Source organism: Ambystoma mexicanum, chromosome 10, assembly GCF_040938575.1.
Source record: "Ambystoma mexicanum isolate Mex_15411 chromosome 10, UKY_AmexF1_1, whole genome shotgun sequence".
In the NCBI taxonomy this organism is placed as follows: domain Eukaryota; kingdom Metazoa; phylum Chordata; class Amphibia; order Caudata; family Ambystomatidae; genus Ambystoma; species Ambystoma mexicanum.
Genome location: NC_090932.1, coordinates 1,554,299,121 through 1,554,319,217, shown reverse-complemented (window position 1 = coordinate 1,554,319,217; position 20,097 = coordinate 1,554,299,121). Strand labels below are relative to the sequence as shown.

Genomic DNA, 20,097 nt, shown 5'->3' with positions numbered 1-20,097 from the left:
ACAGGAAAGAAAGAAGGGTTCACAAATAAGAAGTCAGGATGCTGTTGTCGGGTCTCCCTTCCCCACGTTTTGAGCACGGGACAAGGTAGGACTCTGGAGCACAGCACATGCTCAAGCTTTCCCAGCACGAGCTAACATTTCCGCTCTCAGTTTATCAGGGTCTTCGTGGTTAAGTCTCTTTTTCTACAAAAAAGTCTCTTACCTCCGAGGACCTGATGTCTTCAACAAAATAACAAATAAAAGTTCCTTTCAGCTTGCACGTTGAGTGATACCTTTTCACCCTTGGATCCCCCTCGGTCGGGCTCAGACCCTTCTCGATTGTTAGCCTCCCTCTGCCGGGTTCACTATGGCTTTCAACACAATCTTCATCTCTAATATCCACAAATCTTAATGTCTTTTACACAGTTCACTGTGGACAACCCTCTGCTGGGTTCACACTTGTCAACACACTGTTAATCGAGACTTCAGACTTTGCCCCCTTTAATCGGCATCCCTCGGTCGGGTTCACTCTTTTCACCTTTACGATATGGGATTTGCCTCTCTTAGTTTCACCATCATCTGTCGGTCAAAGGCTTTCGACTGTACAGAGGATTTTACTAGACTGCTGTATTATCACTTTGACCCCTTCTTGATTTCTCCCAAGGCCTTCTGGTTATGGTAGTTCAACAACAGGCTAATCACCCAGAGTTTCTCGAGTGAACACCCACGTGGTGCTTGACTCTGCTATGCTGGCTTTCCCCTTGCGTATCCATAGTTCTTTATAGCTTCTATAATCAGCCGCTTGCCACTTTCGTTCAAAACAGTTCGGTTTCTAATCGGCTCTCCCCTCGACTCACTGGCTGTGATGAACTGCTTGGCTTTCTTGTCTGTGGAGTCAAGGCTGGTACCATGGGCCAAGCGTCTCTCCCCGGCTTGGTTGTCAGCGGATGAGGCACCCATGCACCATTGACATCTGCTGCAACACACGCTGGCTATTGTTCGTGGTCTTACGATTCCTTCTCTGGAGGTTTCCCGGGCTCTGTCAAAAAGGGCAAGGTCACTTATATTCTTGGTATCCTCTCCATTTGCGCTGTCTTTCTCCTCCTTTTGAATTGCTATGCTGAGTTAGCTCTCTCGTCGTCCGGTCTGCCTTGCTTGTATTGTGCTCTTGTGCTCCACCTGTATCCCTGTGAGGAAGGGAAAGGGTCGTCAGGTGTGTGTGATTCTGGTCGATTGCCTGACTTTGGCAAACAAAAAGATGAGGTGTATACAACTCATCAAATCTGACACTTCTCAATTGGCTCCAGAGGAGCAGAAATTATTCATTGAAAGTTAGTAATTGGAGTTACTCGCTATTTCTTTTTAATTAAATATGCTTCTAGATTCGTTTTTGTAAATAAATTCAGCAAGTCTCTGTTAGAAGTACAGAAAATGTTTAATGCACATTTCTGTAATTATATTTTTATAAAATGGTGAGTATTGAGACAGAAAAATAGTACTATGGTCAAGTTTTTGTACAAGAGCCAATGCATTTCGGTATTTATACCATCTTCAGGGCTGTACAATCTATCAAAATCATTATTTTCAAACAACATAAGTGAGAATTCAAAGTTATTTACAATGTTATTTCCAAAAACGAACATTTCATAAGTTTCATAACCAAACAGTATACATATCAATCATGCTCAGTGATTGACGGCGACAAGGTAGTAGGATGGAACAAAAACAGAAAAGTATATCTATCAGTATCTATGAGTGAAAAAGCGCTTTAATTCAAAGCTCGAGTTCTTGCCGTAAAAGCGTACCTCTATCTGTAGGTTGTTCCTCATCAATCTCACTTGTAACTCAATTGTAACTAAATGCTGGCACTCGCCCTGCATTCTGGATACGATACCTAGGTTAAATATATATATCAGTGCTCGTTATGTGGGCGGTATCTGCGTTACACATGTAGGGACGTGCTGCAAAGTCTTACCTTGCTCGTCGCGAACGTCTGTAATGAAAGTGTACCCGCGGGAACGCGCGGTTTCACTTTGTATTGAAACCGTTGCTATGGTGACCATGCGAGGCGTCACGCTCCGGCTGTGAAGCTAGAGCACGCACACCTCACGTCCCGCTTCTCCATGACAACAAGAGGGCGGGATTATCACCACAGCAACGCATCAATTACTGTGGATTCAAAAATGAAGTGAATGCGGAAATGTAACATGTGATATTGTGTGCCGCAATCGACCTGCTTGCAGCGTTTCAAAAGTACACATTAAAGCGAAACCTGTTGTTTTGCAAAGGCAAATTCACACGGGTCGCCACTGTGGGGCTAGCGATATATGGAGCGTGCAGTTAGTATCAGAGTAAATAAGAATAAAAGCGAAACCAAGTTCTAAGATCTTGTTCATCTGGTCGCTCTCCTCACGCGGTATGTTTCTGTTGGGAGAACAGCTATATATATGGAGCATACAGTTACTATCAAATAAATAAAAAATACAAGCAAAACAAAGTTCTAAGGTCCTGTTCATCTGGTCACTCTCCTCACGTGGTTAGTTCCTGTTGAGAGAACAGCTAGGTATATCCCCTCTGATGATATCTACTCGATAGTCCTGTTCATCAGGTCTCTCTCCTCAAGTGGTTGATTCCCGTGAGGCGAACAGCCAAAATCTTCCCTCTCCCTGGTTATATGGATTATTGTAGGTAACACATATAGCTGATCTCTTCATTTAATCCTTTTGGTGTCAGTGTGCTCATTTTATCAATCCAAAATGTTTCTCTTTGGTCCAATCTTTTTTAGATATTTTCATGTGGATCTCTTTTCTTCACAACTTCCAAGATCATGAATCGGATTTGTGCCAGGTTATGTTTCTTCTCGTACCAATGTCTGGCGACTGCTGAGTTTGCATTGTGGTTACGGATACATAACCTATGTTCATTCCATCGTATTTTGGCATCCCTTTGGGATTGTCCTATGTAGTAGAGACTGCATGGGCATTTGATTGCATATATAATGCTTTGTGTCCCACATGTGGCATAATTTCGCAATTTAATTCGTTCTCCTGTATATGGATGATTGACTGTTTCTCCCTTCGGAATGTATCTGCAGTCACTACAATTCAAACCTGGGTAGGTCCCAATTCTATTTGTGATCATCCTTTTCTGTGGTGGTCTTGTGTTTACGAGTTTGTCTTTAAGGTTTTGATTTCGTTGGTAGTCAAACATAGGATAGTCTTTGAAAAGGTGCTCAACTCTCTAGTCACAAGTGACCGTCTTCCAGTCCTTTTTTATTAGGTTACTTAGGTTACGTCAGGCATGGCGAGATTAATTACAGCAGCATCATTCTTCCATGTTCGGAGCCAGGTGACAGCACAACACTCTTAGGTCCTCTAGTGTGTCGCACTGCACCTGATCTCCACGTCTTTCATTTCAACCACTGCCAGACGCTTCAGAAGCATTCCAGCAACCATTCCAGTTACATGGGAATTCCAGATTAAGGACATAACGTATCTTGTTTGTTTACATGTTTTAGTTACGTAGGAAATTAGTTAGGACTTGTTTCAGGACCTTGTTGGATGCATTTGGATGCTATTGGATTTACCATTATAAAGGGACATGATCATGTGTTCTTGCACTCTTCGTTGCCATTATCATCAAATTTCCAGGTGCCATCCACTTTAAATTGCTGTTGCATTTCTGACTACAATCTTTTGCTGTCACCCCACTTACCCTCTATCCTCGTCATCCTTTACAGGTCCTGTACCCAGCATAGATAGGAGGTGTGCCACGTAGCACTTCCGCTAGAGGGAAACCACTCGTCTGTGTGTTTAAACCCTGCCAGTGGATTTAAAATCTGACTGGTAGGCTGGGTGCTTTTGGCTTTGAGGGAGGGAAACAATGTCTGTATAGATAAAACCTTGGGTGACAATACTGGCCGATATATGTATTGGGGAGGGGGAAGTATGGCAGGTGTCTGGTTCACAGTGGCCTCAAATTATGCCCTGAATTCAGGGCAAGAAGGTTTTATCAAGGACTTTTTAGGGTCCTTGAAGAGTTTACAGTGGGGGACATAACGTGATGGGAGATTTTGATCTGGCTTGGTCCTAGGAGCTAGACAGAAGCAGGGGAAAGTCACATTGAGGGGGGTGTAGTGTCAAACGCACTGAAACAAAAGCTGCCTAGGTTAGGGATGCTTGGAGAGAAAAGAAAGGCTGTACATTTTTCTCCAATGTGCACAAAATGCAATCACAGACAGATTACATCTGGGTTTCGGCTTCTCTTTTGAGTAGGGCCGAGGATGTCACTGTTGGGCCAATATCGTTGATCGACCACATGTAGGTATCGATGGAATGTGCTTCTCCCCAGAAAGAGAAACTCATTGTGGCGCTGGTCGGTCTCAGTAGGGCTCCTTCGAGATACAACCCACAGAGAAGAGCTAGAAGGTAAGTTCTCAAGATTCTTTGTAGAGAATCATATCATGTCCAAGAAATGTAAGATGGGATGCATTTAAAGCAATGATAAGCGAGGAGTTGATATTTCTTAAGGCGCAAAGGGAAAGACATTTGAGAACTCTGGAAACTCAATTAGAAAAACGGACTAGAGGAGGGCAGACAGAGAGTGCAAAGGACCCCAATGGGAGAGGCTTACAAAGCATACAGAGAATCCACAAGACAGTTTAACATGTTACATACTAGGAGGGCGCAAAGGCAAAGGCACTGCTTAATGCCAGACAGAGCTATGATATTGGTGCAAATAAAGCAGATAAAATGCTAGCAAGGCTCTTGAGAGATCAGAAAGGTTCTAAGGTGATAAGTTCTGTGGTGAACGAACAGGCCACCAGGGTCACGAAGACTGAGGATATAGCAAACGTTTATGTTGATTTCTATAGGGTCCTGTATTCATCGTGAGACCCAGCGGAGGTGGCGCAACAGGAATATATTGACAGCCTGACAATCCCAAGCTTGAATGGCGCAACCTCTAGGGAGTTAGATGAGGAGATCATCTTGGAAGAGATTCAGCAGGTTATTAAGGCTCTTCCCTCAAATAAATCATTGGGACCTGATGGGTTTTGTCAAGTATTAGCTGCGATCCTTACAAGTCTTTTCAACCACTTCCGTAAAGTAAGGCGCATAGCGCAATCGATGGAAGAGACCAAAGTAATCTTAATTCCCAACCCAATAAGGACCGAGCTAAGTGTGGGTACTCCTGTGCCCCCATAGCCCTAATCAATATAGATGGCAATATATACTAAAGTATTGACAAACAGGTTAGACCCATTACTACCGAAGTTAATCCACCCTGATTGATAGGGCTTTATTACAGGGAGACAGACATTTGACAACGTCAGAAGAGTGGCTCATTTGCTGAAGAAAGTGTAAAAATAGCGACATCCCACCACTTCTATTCTCCCTTGGTGCCGAGAAGACGTTTGAGCAGGTGGAATGGTCCTTTCTATTCAATTCCTTGAGTAAAAATGGGCTTGCGGGAGGGGTTCCTCCGAATGGTGAGCGCTAATTATCTGGCCCCGTCTGCCAGAAGTTTGATTCATGCCAACCTTTCCGATAGAATAGAATTGCGCAGGAGGACTAAGCAGCGATGTCTGCTCTCCCCTTTGTCTATTCGATCTACCTCGAAGCCTTATTCCATGTGATAAGTGAATCAAAGATTTCATTGGGGAATGGTAAACACAGAGTGGTGGTGTTTGCTGATGACATGTTATTGACACTAACCGACCTAATGAATTCCCTAAAGGTGGGGTTCAAAGAGTTCTCGAAGATTTTGGGAGAGTCACAGGTTTTAAGATTAATATAGGGAAATCTGAAATCTTGAACCTTACGCTGTGAGGAAAGGTTTTAGCAGAGGCCCAGGTGGTGTCACACTTTTTATGGACGTCAAAGGGGATCAAATATTTGGGGGTGACGTTAACCTCCATGATTGACAGGCTGTATCGGGCTAATTTCCGAGGGATATTGGCGTAAATTATAAATGACTAGCAGAGGTGAAGCCTGGTAGCTATCTCCTGGTTGGGTCACATTGCTACACTTAAAATGGTTATCGTCCCATGACTTCTCTACTTATTCCAAGCTCTGCCGGTACATGCCTCGGGAACTTTTTTTTACCTCACTCCAAAGAGTGTCAGACTGCTTTGTAAGGAAGAGTAAAAGACTGCGTCCCTCCCAGCGACTATTTGGAGCTGCTAGGCAAAAGGGAGGAACAGGCTCCCCAGATTTCCAAACATACTACGACTCGGTTCAGATCTGAATCCTTTGTGAATGGTTCAGCAGGGATTTCACGAAACCGTGGGTGGGCATGAACTGGGCAGTGGTGAGCTGGCCTTGAAGAGCGTAACGAACTAAAGAAGCCACAGCAAAAGTTGATTTCCCAAACCTGTTGCCAGAGAGATGAGTGGTAATGGAGCCTTACCAGACAGCCCAACACTATGGATAATGTCAGTCACAGAACCTCAAGCCAGCAGAAGGAAACCATGGATGTCACAAGAGGTTGGAGACTCGGAAAGGAAAAACAGCTTCTAAATTGGTGATACCCGACAAGAAGCCCAGCCATGAAAGCAGGATGCATAGAATCTGTTTTTTGCAGTTATGGGAGCCAGATCCCAAGGAGACATGGAAAACGAGAGCAGGACCAGGTAAAAGTCCACAATTAGCACTGAAGTTAAACTTGTAGGTCTGAAAACACCTCAGAATAAAAGGGGCCCGAACAGAGACTAAGAAAGAGGACTCTGTACCAGAACACAACAAGTGAAGCTGACCGGAATGAGCGGAGAAGACAAGTGTAGCCCCCAGGGTTTTTCTTTTTCAATAGCCCGGGAAGCCTAGTATTATAAATACTCCGGCCCAAGAATGGATCACTGACACCACCCCACCATCCTAGACCAGCTGCTCTGGTGGGGCGCTGAGCAACCTGCAATTAAACTGATGTTAGTTCAGGAGATGGGCCACAACACTGAGTTCCAGTTCTAAATAAGGCACAGTACACCAGAGGGGTGTTTTGGTGCCCATGTGAGCTTTCATATAAAAATGCAATTTTTAGACATCAAATTCCTTCAAAACAACCTGACACATCCTTTTCAATATAGGTAAGAGATACCCATTGCTCAAACCCCTATACATATTAACATTAAGCAGGCTATCAATTACTTCACCCTGGGCATCCCTCTTACTACAATCCCCAATGGTTTCCACGTGTACTTTTGCGTTGTAACACTTTGAATAACCTTGGCACAGTCGTATTGATCAGTCCTAAACAAAGTCAGTAAAGTAGAGTAACTTTTAATGTTGCCATCGCTGCCGTCCTGTGCCTCTGCACTCAAACCCCCGCTCTTACGCTGGTGGCTTTAACAGGACATCTTGCTGTGAATTCCTCCTAGGGCTTTGAGATCCCTTATGCTTCTGTTATTTTCACCAGGGCAGCACCGCCCACGCAGCCCGGAACTTCCTCTTCTTCTGGCCTGCCCGGGTTGGCCGCCGGGCAGGCCTCTGCCTCCCAGGCCACGCTCGCCTCTCGGGCCGGCCGGCACACGCAGCCCCGGACGCGGGCGTTTTGCTTCACGCAGGCCGCACCCCACACGCGGCATGGGCCTCATCTTGACACAGGGCTGCAGCTGGCAGACGCAGCTGGCTCATCAGAGATTTCCCTGGGGGGCTGCTCGAGCGGCGCCACCCCTCCACCCAGAGGGCCCAACTCTTCTTTTTCCTTCTTTTCTGTCCTTTCTCTTCCTGCTTTATCTTTCTATATCCTTCTTTCAACCCTCTCCTTTCAACTGTCACTTTTCAACGTTTCTTTCTGAGCTCAGCCCATGTCCCGGCTGATAGGCAGGAGAGACCTGCCATTGCCCTTCAGTCCAGTCCAGTGTTCCATGTGACCCCCATGGTGAGGAACGTGGTGCAGTCCGGTAAGTCAGTCTATGCAAAACACATACACATGTAATAATAGCTTTAACCAAACTCCTAGTGTGGCTTGTCTTTATTTGTTCATACACTTCCATAACCCCCTTTCTTTTATGGCACGTTTGGGATCAGGGGTTACACAAGCTTAAGCCTCTAAAACTGGTCTTGTCTGTGAAAGTGAGTAGTAATAAAGATTACCCCTGCTATCTGCGCAGGGAGTATTAATTCTATTAAAGACTAGGAGGCGAGCATTATGCTTCAACTTCTTTAATTTACCACTCTTCAGCAGTTTCAACAAAACTCAAAAACCATAACAAACACTGAAAACTTGTCTGAAACAGACTTTTCTTTCTTTAAACTACAATCCCCATAGTCTCTGTAGTCCATCTCACTCCATGCTCAGCTATGACCACCTCCTGTCCCTGAGCTCCTCCTCTCTTTTACTCGCTCTGAAAGTCCATTTAGAACTCCACACATGTCCTGCAACTGGCAACAACTTGAACCATTCCAAACGAATGTCGAACTTCCTCCACTCAGGCGACTACCTCTGCTAGTCTCCTACTTCAATTGTTCTTCTGCTCCTCTCCTATAAATAAACAAAAGCAGAAAATCAGGGTGGTGTCCATGTATTACTGATAATATCATAACATTATCCTTTACGATCACATTTTATACAATACATGAATTGGGTGGGAATTTAATGCTCGCCTCCTAGTCTTTAATAGAATTAATACTCCCTGCGCAGATAGCAGGGGTAATCTTTATTCTATGACAAGACGAGGCGAGCATTATGCTTGTTCAAAGCTTCCCAACACCGTGACCGCTAAACTCTCGGTCGTCTTGAAATAAAATTCTTTAAAAGTTCGATCATTCAACCAGTCCGCTGCCAGCATAATATCTCAGAGGGATACACCTGTCTTATAGACTTTGGACGCCCTTACTCCTCTCACAGAGTGCGCTCCATACTTCTCTACATCCATTCCTGCCGCCTGCATCACTTCCTTAACTCATCTGGCTATAGTAGCTGAGTACACCCCTTTGAATGGTTTCCTGCGCGCAATCAACAATTGCTTCGTATTCGCTGCTCTGAACTCCTCTGTTCTGCTCTCGTATTCTTTTACGCAGCTTGCTACGCACCATTTAGGCCTAGCTGGGAAATATGGGTAGTGAAATGAAGATGTCCCCGTCTTAGTTCGTCCCACGATTGTAAAAGTCGCACCTTCCGGCCAAATGACTTCCTGTCAATCTCCAGGGCCCTTACGTCCGATACTCGTTTACAAGAAACTAGACATAACCGCATCGCTAACTTCCCCGATAATCTCTTCATAGATAGATATCCGTTCCCGGGCCAACTCTCCACTAGATTGTGAACTGTTAGGACATCCCAGGCCGTCTTGTATCGAGGTTCCGGAGGCACTCTAAATCTGGCTCCTCTAATAAGCCGTACTACCGCTGGGTGTTCCCCTGCTGGCGTTCCCTCAATAGGGAGATGCCCCGCGGATATGACTGACCTGTACACTCCTATGGTACGAAACGCTTCACCACCTTGTAGTGGCTGAGCTAAGAAATTCAAAATCCTCACTACAGGCCCGAAATGGGATGAAGACCTCTCCCCTTGCACCAGCTAATCCACTTGGCCCAAGCCGCGTGGTAGGTCCTTCTCGTGGACGAAGCCCAGGAATCTGCAATGAGCTGCGCAGCTTGCGCCGAAATGCCTGGCAGCGCCCAGCGTCTCCTGATATTCTGCACGTGATGAGCGGGAGAGTCCCCCTCACTCTCAGAGGTTGATACGACCCAGCTGGGTCCGTGAGCAGTTGTTCTCCTTCCGGAAGAAGTCTCGGGTAATCTACTACCAGTTCCATGCGGGTCAGGAACCATACTTGAGACTTCCAGCATGATGCTACAAATAGCAACTCCGCTGTCTCCCTCCGACACTTCGCTAGAACTCTGCTCCGCAACATTAATGGCAGGAACGCGCAATGTTGACCTCCGTTCCAGTCTTGAAGGAACGCGTCTGTCTCTCGAGCTCCCGGAACCAGCCTCCAGCTGAAATACTCTGCTGTCTGGTTGTTCAACCGGGGCGCGGATAGGTCTATGTGCACTGGACCCCCTCTCTCTATTATCCTCTGAAAGATTGCTGGATCCAGCTTCCCATCGCTGGAGTCCGCGAGGTACCGAGAGTTCCAGTCCGCTATGACGTTCACCGATCGGGGCAGATATTCCGCCGTGACGGACGTCTCTGACTGTAGACATAAGTGCCAAAAGTCCTTCGCTAGTTCGGCCAACATCCTGCATTTGGTACCTCCCAGGTTATTTGTGTAACGCACTGCCGATATGTTGCCCTTCTTCAGGAGGACACAAGATCTCATCTTCTCCTTCGTGAATGCCCTTATCGCAAAGGGACCCTGCAAGGAGTTCTAGACAGTTTATGTGTAAGCGAAGTTCCTCCTCGCTCCATTTCCCCCTCGTCTGTAGGTTTCCGCACCTTGCGCCTCAGCCTACCCGGCTGGCCTCGGATTCTATAGCTAGATCCGGTCTCTCTCCGAAAATGGCACGCCCATTCCAGACATCCATATTTTGTAACCACCCTTCCAGCTCTGTCATGGATTCGTGATCCAACGGCACTGTCTGATGATAGTGCAGACCCTGCTGCAGATGCCGTATCTTTAATCGCTGCAGTGCTCGATAATGAAGTGAGTCTGGAAAGATGGCCTGACTAGAAGCTGCAAGCAGCTCTACTATTCTTGCTAGGGACTGGAGGGATACTAGCTCCTTCTGCAGACATCCTCTGAGTTCCCTCTTGATGTCGCGCATCTTCCGAGCTGGCCGTTCCAGGGTCGCTTTCCTGGTATCCAGAATGAATCCTAGAAGGTCTAACTCCTGTGCCGGATCGGTTTCCTACTATACCTTGTTCACTAGGAACCCTAGAGACGATAACAGGTCTATTACCCACTCTGTCTGGTACTTGAGGGTCTCTCGATCCTCGGCTAGTAGCGGTAGATCGTCTAGATAACTGATCCGTCTTATACTTTCTCTCTGATGGCCGCCGCTACTGTATTCATTACTTAGATAAGGGCCCATGGAGCCGAAGCTAGTCCGAAGGGCATAGTCTTGAACTGCCAGAGCTGTCTTCTCCAGCGAAAAGCTAGGAACGTTCTGAACTCCTCCGCTATCGGAATTGTCAGGCACGCCTCGTTCCGATCGAACCTGGTCAACCAATCTCTCTCTCGGAGCTGATGTATGCCCTCCATCTTGAAATGTCGGTATACAATCCACCCCTTTCTGTGCATCAGAAACATGTTACTTATAAAAAAAAAAAACGGGCTCTCTCGCACATTACTCTATGGCGCCCTTCATTACTAATTGATGTAACTCCTGGTCTAGCAGGCTCTGCTCTGCGCGCTCTAGACGCTGCTGGTGTGGCCTGCGCGCTTGCAAAATCCAGGCCTCGCTGGAAAGCTTGCGCCAACTTTTCCAGAACATGCTTGTTCTCCCTCCCACAGGAGGGTAATATGCAACTCTCACCTTGAGTGAACCTTTGTCTATTTTCCCAGTCCTGGGCCCTGGGATTCTGGGGCCTTCTTCCTCCTTATTTACGACTAGTCGACCGACCTTGTGGCGACCGGCCCCTCCCACAAAACTCCTATTGGGGAAAATCTTCCTTATGGGGGCTTGCGCCTTCTCCAGAGACGCGTAGGTGCCTACAAAGCGCAGTTGGCGTTCCCCTGGAAGCATACTGCTCTCTGCGCTCAGCCCGCTAGGGCGTCGGGGTCTACTTCCTCCTCAGTGTCCTTGGCCCTCTCAGCCAGGTCCCTTATCTTAGCGAGGGGTCCTGCCCGGTCTAGAACCTTCTCCTGACCTCTCCTCCAAGACCTATCGATACCTTTCCGGGGGACTTTGGTCGTCTTTGAGACGAACATCAGCCTTTTGGGGTCCAATTCTGGCGTCTCTGCCACCATCCCCGGTAGATCTGGTCTCGGACACTCTGCTCGGAGCCCTTGGCGGACCTCTTTGTCCAGTGCCTTTCGCAGCCTCCTGGTCCTATATTGTGTCTCTCTAGGCGAGGGCTGCCAGTCCGAGGACCTCGAATTCCGAATGCTACTCAGGTCAAACATGTCCTCCTCCACCTCTTCGAGGTGCTTTTATTTGCGGATTCTCTCCGCTCCGCTAGGTCTGATCACTACCTCCTCCTCCTCCTCTTGCGAGGGGATTAAACCTTCTTCCAGCTCTTCTCCTGAGCCTGGGTCCTCTTCTCCATATTCTTCGTCCCCTGGAGTGGGGGTCGTGAAGTCTGGCACCGTCTGACGCCGCAAATAAGCTTCATGAAGCTTTGCCAAGGCATCGACGACCTCCGGGGCCTTTTCTTTTGCCCCATCCGAAGGGCCCTGGGGGTCAAGAGGGGCTTTCCTCTTACGGGCCTTAGTACTCCCCAATGACCCCTCCTCTGAGGGTTCCGTGGGCGTGCATCCCATCCGTCCGACACTGTCTATGGGCTGGTGCAAAATTGCTTCGAGGGGCTCCAGCCTACCCTGCAGGGGTTACACCCCTTGTGCCACTGCATCTATGAGTGAATTTCCTAGCACCTGCTTGAAGCTGGCAGTCAGATCTGCGGTCTCCTCTCTAATTCTGACATTATGCATGGGTGCTGTGTGCCTGTTGTACCCGCAAGGGTGTCACTGCACGCCCTTTCACTCTATGTGCTCTGGGTCTTATTCTTGTGACCCTTTCTTTAATCAGCAAAATATATAATTCCTTTTTTTTTTTTGTGGCTGTGCTGGACGGAGGGTAGATAGTCAAGTTGCCTGTGGTGGCTTTCTTCTCCCAATCCCCTTGTCAGGGGAATTTATTACGTGCTCTCACACGTCCTCCTGAGCCTCCTAAGGGCTCTCGCACGATCGTGCAAATAAGATACGAACGCGATCTTATCGTGTGTGTGTGTTAGGAATGCTTTCCTGCTGTATCGCGCCCTCTGAATGGGCCGTTCATTTTATTTGCTTGACAATATAAAATTCACCGCCGGGCCCGGCTCCTTTGACCGCGCTGCTCCGTGTCGCTCGTACTTAATGCGATAACACGGAAGCGAGCGTGCCTCGGCTCCGCCTCCGCAAAGGAGGGGGTGCGAGGCTTATACGCGGCTGGCTCCTCCTTCCAAAGGGAGGGGGTCGCCACGGAAGCGAGCGCGCCTCGGCTCCGCCTCCGCAAAGGAGGGGGTGTGCGGCTTATACGCGGCTGGCTCCTCCCTCCCAAGGGAGGGGGTCGCCCGTCGCGGTCGGATCTCCGCCGCTGTAATTCCCGCGGGGGGGCTCCGAACTCAGCTTAAACACGGTCCTGCCACTCGCTATATGCTCGCCTTCGCTCGCTGCCACCCCTGATGTGCCGGGCATACGGCACGGGGCCTGCGAGTCGAGGCGAAGTCAGCCCGCACGGTCGGGCTATAACCTAGAAAAAACTCTACGCACCGCCGTGCTGTATTATCATCTGTCTAACATATAATCGAGCTGCATATTAACGTCCTATTCCTCACTGCATTCTTAATACATCCTCAATAGGCATAGCTTTTACAGCCTTAATCTCATATTATACTAATTAAAACCCTAACTTTTATATCAAAATAGGGAGATAACCAGAATAGTACTTATCTGCTTGAAGAGCAGTAAAAGAAGAGGAGGAGCTCAGGGACAGGATGTGGTCATAGCTGAGCATGGAGTGAGATGGACTACAGAGACTATGGGGATTGTAGTTTAAAGGAAGAAAAGTCTGTTTCAGACAAGTTTTCAGTGTTTGTTATGGTTTTTGAGTTTTGTTGAAACTGCTGAAGAGTGGTAAATTAAAGAAGTTGAAGCATAATGCTCGCCTCCAGTCTTGTCATAGAATGTCCACAGTGAAACAAGAAAGCATGTATACATTGCAACGCTGACTAGGGCAGAACTGATAACTAATGCCCTAGTAGGGAAGCAATAGAACATTTGAGCTTTGAACTGCTGGATTGTGGTGATACTCATTTTCAAAGGGAAGCAAGACATCATTTGACCACTAAAACACAGACTTATGGGAAACTGCACACAATAGCCACAACAAGCAAGAAGGAAGTTGGAACTTTGAAGCATTAAATTGTGTAAGAAAGCATTTTATCGCTGAAACATTGAATTCAGGGAAACTTAGCACTAATGTGCACAGTGAAAAAAGGAAATATGCAGACTGAAGCAAGTAAACATTGAAGCAGAGAACTATGGGAAACTGAATACTGATGTCCACCGTAAAGCAAGAAAGGATTTGATCATTGAAAAATTGCAGTTGTGGGAAATGGAACACCAATCCTCACAATGAAACTAGATGTATTTAAATAAATGTAACCCTAGTGCCCGCAGGGATTGGGGGTAAAGAAAGGTACATTTGTTGGTAGGAAAGAACGTATCAAGGCCTATTCGGGACCACACAATTCATCCTCACTGAGGGCAAGATTGAATAATACACTCTGTGAATATTTGTTGACTGTGACTTTTAGGCAACAAAGGCAAACACACATCCTGTTCTAACCGTATGTGTTGCTAGTTATCAAAGGTATATCTAACGCATATCATTGAATCCTGCTTCTGTGTTTGTGTCACTGAGTCTTTTACATCTTGCAAAGCCTCGAGCAGTCACATGGTCAGAGCACTTCCTTACCTGCCGCTCTGCCATGATGAAGTGAAGGGGAATTCATCTTGTATTACATCTAAGCACGACACCGGGATTCAAACCTGTGTTGCTCTGTGTTGTCTTGCTTCCAAGAAAGAACGCGGTGCCCCTGAGCTGTCCCCCCGGCCATGGATCCACCACTATCTGATATTAAGGTGCAAAAGTGAACAATGGGCTTTCTGCACGGTGCAAAGAGACACTGGCAATTTGCAGTTAAGACCACAACACTCAGAATTCAACCACTTTGGACCATGCCTATGGTTTGTGCTGTCACTATCCTTTAATATACGCAACGCTTGTTATCGCATACGTGCTATTTGTGTGTATGTGTTTAACATGTTGATTGTTGTGCTGATCAAGGACGGCTTGAGCAGACGGCTGTGGGACATGTAGAGACCCTTTTCAAATGATGACGTCTGACAGTCATACTGTGCCTAATGAATGTGTGTCGTTCTGGTTTCAGCTGGCATCAGGGGAGAAATTGGTCCGGAACAATACAGAGCTGTGCTCCTATGAAACCTGTCTTGCCGGAGTGCCGTTGCATGTAGACATGTGGTCCAAACCCCTCAAGTTGAGGAAGTGCTCTTTCTGTAACTGCTGTGAGTCTCCTGAACGTTGTGTCTCAGACACAGGGGTCAGGAAACTGCTGCAAGCGGCAGTCTGGGGCAGAGAGCCTCTTCAACTGGGGTGGGGGGGGGGTAGGGCAGTTACGGTGCTCGTTGCATATCGCTGCTCAGCTGTACGCATAGAGACACTGCAACGCCTTTACCAACTGCATCTGAAAGCTTCGTTTGCTCTACAGCCAAAGCTTAAACAATAAAACCGTCCAATGCTGTATATATGTCTCATGCTTCGCACACATTTTACTGTCAGGGCGACTATTCTCACAGAGGAAATGAGCACCTTACCAAGTGTGCATTGCATGCTCAGAAGAAATGAGTGTTTGAATTACTGACACAGACATGTTTAATAAATTGGTCTTTCTTAAGTTCCCAAAATGAACTTTGTTTTTCTGCAAAGCAGCCAGTATCCTATATTTAGGGCATACACATCATTCCAAATGTAGCTCCGCCCCCCAGTCCCACACACACACACCATTGACAATCGGACCCCAGGCCCGACCGCACCCCTGACAATCCACTCCCCTCTTTCCCCCTCGAAGGGGAGGGGGTAAGGAGCTCCCCGGTCCATTTTGTCCATTTCCAGCACTGGCTGGAATGTTTCGATTTTGCAATAAACTTTCAATGAAAACCATGATTAAAAAGCAGAAAGGACCACCTTGGCCTCATATCTAATCATATTCCTATGCAGCCGGAAAGGACCACAAGAGCTAGCGAAGTCTCAGTAGGACACAGTTAGGGATTCATTTCCCTAGTAATTATATTACTACCACTGGGGTAGTAATATAATTACTAGGGAAATTAATCCATTCACTATCCTTAGTAGGAGATAATAAACAAAGGGGGCTGCACTATTGAAAACGAATCGAAATCAATATTTGTTTTACTTCTAAGGACCATGTAGTTTACTTCTACTTATTTTCCGTATTTCTCTTTCAACATCCATCTTTTCAGGTGACAACACAAATTCCAAGAATTGCTTCTGTGAGTGTAATGGGGGTTTAGCGGGCGTGTGTGGATGTGCTCCTGTGTTTGTTGGAGTTGGGGATTCAGGAGTGACCCATTATGTGGACAGTATCTGAAACAGTGGCATCCCTTGCAGATGTGCTCCATCTGTCACAACAATGTCATCCCGACAGCTAGGTTGCACCTACTGAAACAGTGCAATTGTTTACTGCACCTGGTGCAACAGTGTCACTCCCTGTTGAGGTATTATTATTACCTGATGACATAGTTCCCTTCCCTTGAGATATACTCTACGTCTTGCAACAGTGCCACCTATAGCTGATGATCTGTACCTATTGAAACAGCACCTTCCCCAGGGTATATACTGTAGCTATTGCAACAGTGCCACCTGAATATACTGTACCTGACGCAGTGGCTATCGTGATGTGATCCAGGAAAGCCACATCTCCTGCACCACTCTTCAGACAGCTGTGAGGAAAGAAACAGTGTGTTAGCCTGATCTGAAGAGAAATTGAAGGCTAGGTCACCACTCCCCCCCCCCATTCAGAGATTGCCATTCTATCAAACCTCTCTGCACACCTTCCTAGGGCTGCATGGGTGTGATGAATTGGATTCTGCCTCAGTCTGAGTCCTCTCACTTCTACAAACCAACACACAATCATAAAGGTAAAACAGGGACAATCAAGACATATACCTCCTTCATCTTTTGTGGTAACGCGGGCCGAGGGCAGACTATACTCTTAAGAGGGTTGTGAAGGTGATCCAGTAATAACCTAAACAACATCACAGATCAAAATAATGTTCTCTCAAGGTTCTATAAAAATATAAAGACTAACAAAAAACACCATCTGCAAGTAGAATGAATGAAAAGAGATTACTATACAAAGACTCACCCCAAAAGAAAGAAAAGAGAGGATGCAACAGAATGGAGAAAGTACCACTCTGAGCGTAGTTCCATGGGTGGAAGGTAAAGTACTACCAAAAAAGGATATTGGGTCAAAAACAGGACTGATCGTGGCCTAACCAGTCTCTAGGGTACAAGGGGGCCACGGGGGCAGTTCAGCGTCACAGTACCTGCATTCATTGGTGGGCTGACACACATCAGACACGGGTTTGAACGTTGATGCGAGCTGATCAGGCTCAGTGGATGGGACTCAGCAAGAACTCAAGCCCCATTCTGTGAAGGCACTCATTAGACATCCCACGGAAACTGGCCCCGAGAGCCAAACTTTAGCTTTGCAAAGCCAGCATGGCGAACAAGTGCATGAAAGTGGCGGGTAGGCAACATGGGACACGTAACAAAATTCCTTAAAGAAACAAAAACGAACAATGCACACTCCCCTTACATGACATGTCCTACCTTGTAACAGCCTCTTAAGTGGTGACTTTAGTCTTGCAACCCAGGAAAATGAGCACTCATCCCATTTCTATATTTTAGGGGTGTAGACTGTGTCCCTAAAAGCCAAGCTTTTCATTTTCATCTCATGAACAGGACCTCTCCGCCGCCTCCCCTGGCTACTCCAGATTGAAATCAGTTCCATTATCTCTAGGTTGAACAGGTCAGTGAACCTTTTGCTGGTGCACCCTCAACAATGCCAGTCTATGTAATTTGTTTATTTATTTATACATTTATATAGCGCACCTAACCCAAAGGTATCTAGGCGCATTTCTTGAATATTCAGTGATGTTACAATGACTATACAGTGCAGTTACAATGAGCAAAGATAATACTATACAGTACAGTTACATTTTAGTTAATCAATAGGTAATATCTTTGTAATCCTCTACCTTGTCACTCTACCATAGCCCCAAAAGCAAGTGTCTACGTCTGCCCTCAGATTTCCTGATCCTAAGAAAGGTGCATCAAAAGAGCTCACCTGAAGGCACCGTCCGAGCCAGAGAAGGGCTCGCTGTGGCTTGTTTCGCAGAAGTGGTTCTTGTCCCGTACATAGGATTTCTGGCCTTGGCACAGTGCGCACAGCTGCGGGGATGTCACTCCAACTCCAGGGATGCAGCTGGCATTGAAATAATCCCCAAGAACTTTATTGAAAGTAAAACAGGACAACACGTCACATACTAAATCAAGGGCATGTCTATAAGAAGTCAAAGCTTGATGTGTACAAGCATAATGTGAGATGTAAACATGCAAACATCCATCCTAGCTCTCCAACACCAGGCCTTGAGATGGATTGTTGGTTGCCTAAACTATTTCCCCCCTCGTTTTCCCTGGTTAGTCCCCATGTGAGACCTCATCAGAGACACAAATGCCAATGTCTGAATGGTTCCCAAAGGGAACCTGTTACCTGTGCAAGTCTTTCTGACTGTGTAAGGACCACTAGATGGCACCCTTTGTTTGCATCTAGTGTGGTGCAACCTATTGGAATGGGGGAGTCCAGCAAACATCCCAAAAGCCAGACCTTGTTTCTTACACGAGAGTGAATGGGATATTGACATACATGGTCATGTTTACAGTATGAACCGCAATACCCATAACCACATACTATTATTATTAAGGTGGTCTGGATTCAAGTGCACACCTACAGAGAAAACATAGGACGAAGCCTGAGAAATGTTAATGTGAAAACCCGAGTTAGTGATTAAGGTATGTCGGCCAGATGGCACAATGAGTTGAGCACTCATTCGGACATCAGTGCGCTGCTACTGATGCAAGTTCGAATTCTGGCAGGGCCAACTCAGCCTTTCATCCTTCAGAGGTAGATCAATTGAGTACCACACGGTGGGATAATAATATCAACTGTTATTTCAACGCTTAGATACCTGCGGGTTTGTAGTGCAATATAAAACTAGATTATGTATTATAGAAGGTTCAAAAGTGTAAAAGAATGCAGCCATGTGACTGGGTCCTCAGTTTACAGACAGCCCCCAATCTTCTATATACTGAGGGTTTACACACCTACCTGGTCAAGCATGGGGAGGGGTCCTGGGCACAGGCGAGGATGCTGACCTGAAGAGGAATTGTAAGGAAACTCTGCAAGGCCCTGCACTCTCAAAAGACCAGTTCTGACAGCAAAGTTCTGCCCCGAATGTTCCTACACTAGATTTCCACCAACCAGAGGGAGCAAAGGAGCACTGAGCCAGCAGGAATAGCCGAGTTGAAAGCCTCAGGCATTCCCTAGTGCCAAGAACGCCTTGTTGCCATGTCCTTGATTGGACCCGATACAAGAAAAAGTGAAAGCACCAGACACTGTGACACCAATAACCATCAGATCCATAGGCGTAAGGTAATTACTTACAGGTAAAGGCTAACAGCATGAAAGAAAGACTAAAGTAATATCAGAGCTCCAAGGTCTACATCTCTCATGGAACTACCTCCACTGTAAACCTTTTTCACCGCCTTATATCTGACCTACATTATCAATGGCCCACACAAATGAAGCCTAACCCAGCTCCAGCAGTTCAGCTTTCCTTTGGACCAGCGGCATAACCAGTGTCCCCACAGCGGTCCTTTCTTGAAGATCCTTCCCCACCCAACCTGTCCCTGGACAGCGGAAGCGCAAGACCTGCCGCTATTGACCTCCAATCTTTGAAGACCAGAGTGTTGAGAGCCCGCAGTCCAAAAGAGCTGAAGACGCCCCATCACATCACAAGGTCCCCTGTGCTCTGAATACATGTCGAAAGGCGCGCAAAGGTTTTCAATGGCAGGTCCTATCCGTAACATTGGGACATGAACTTAAATGTGGGCGTTCATGCTGCATCAGGACCAGTATCCCGAAAAAAACAATCAGAAGTTGGTCTATCCCTCACATTGATTCCTGCTATAGACTGACTCACAGTTCAACCTATATAACTGCTAAGGCACCCCCAGGGAATGAACTGTCAGACTGAATACCTAAGGGACCCGGTTTATCTTTGACACCGCGAATGACCCTAACAAATGGGGTCACAAGTCCTAAACGATTCCAGAGACTCACTGGACCCGACTGACCCCGCTAAACATCTTA

At 46.7% G+C, this 20,097-nt stretch overlaps 1 protein-coding gene across 1 annotated transcript in view; it reads right to left on the bottom strand.

Moving 5' to 3' along the window:
- Positions 1-20,097, bottom strand: part of LOC138492569 (serotransferrin-2-like) — a 545,198-nt gene that overhangs the window by 364,152 nt on the left and 160,949 nt on the right. The window contains exons 5-6 of the mRNA XM_069619822.1: positions 18,013-18,175; positions 16,539-16,603 (exon numbers count right to left, since the gene is read on the bottom strand). Coding sequence (XP_069475923.1) covers positions 16,539-16,603; positions 18,013-18,175 — 228 coding nt within the window. The remainder of the gene's footprint in view (positions 1-16,538; positions 16,604-18,012; positions 18,176-20,097) is intronic.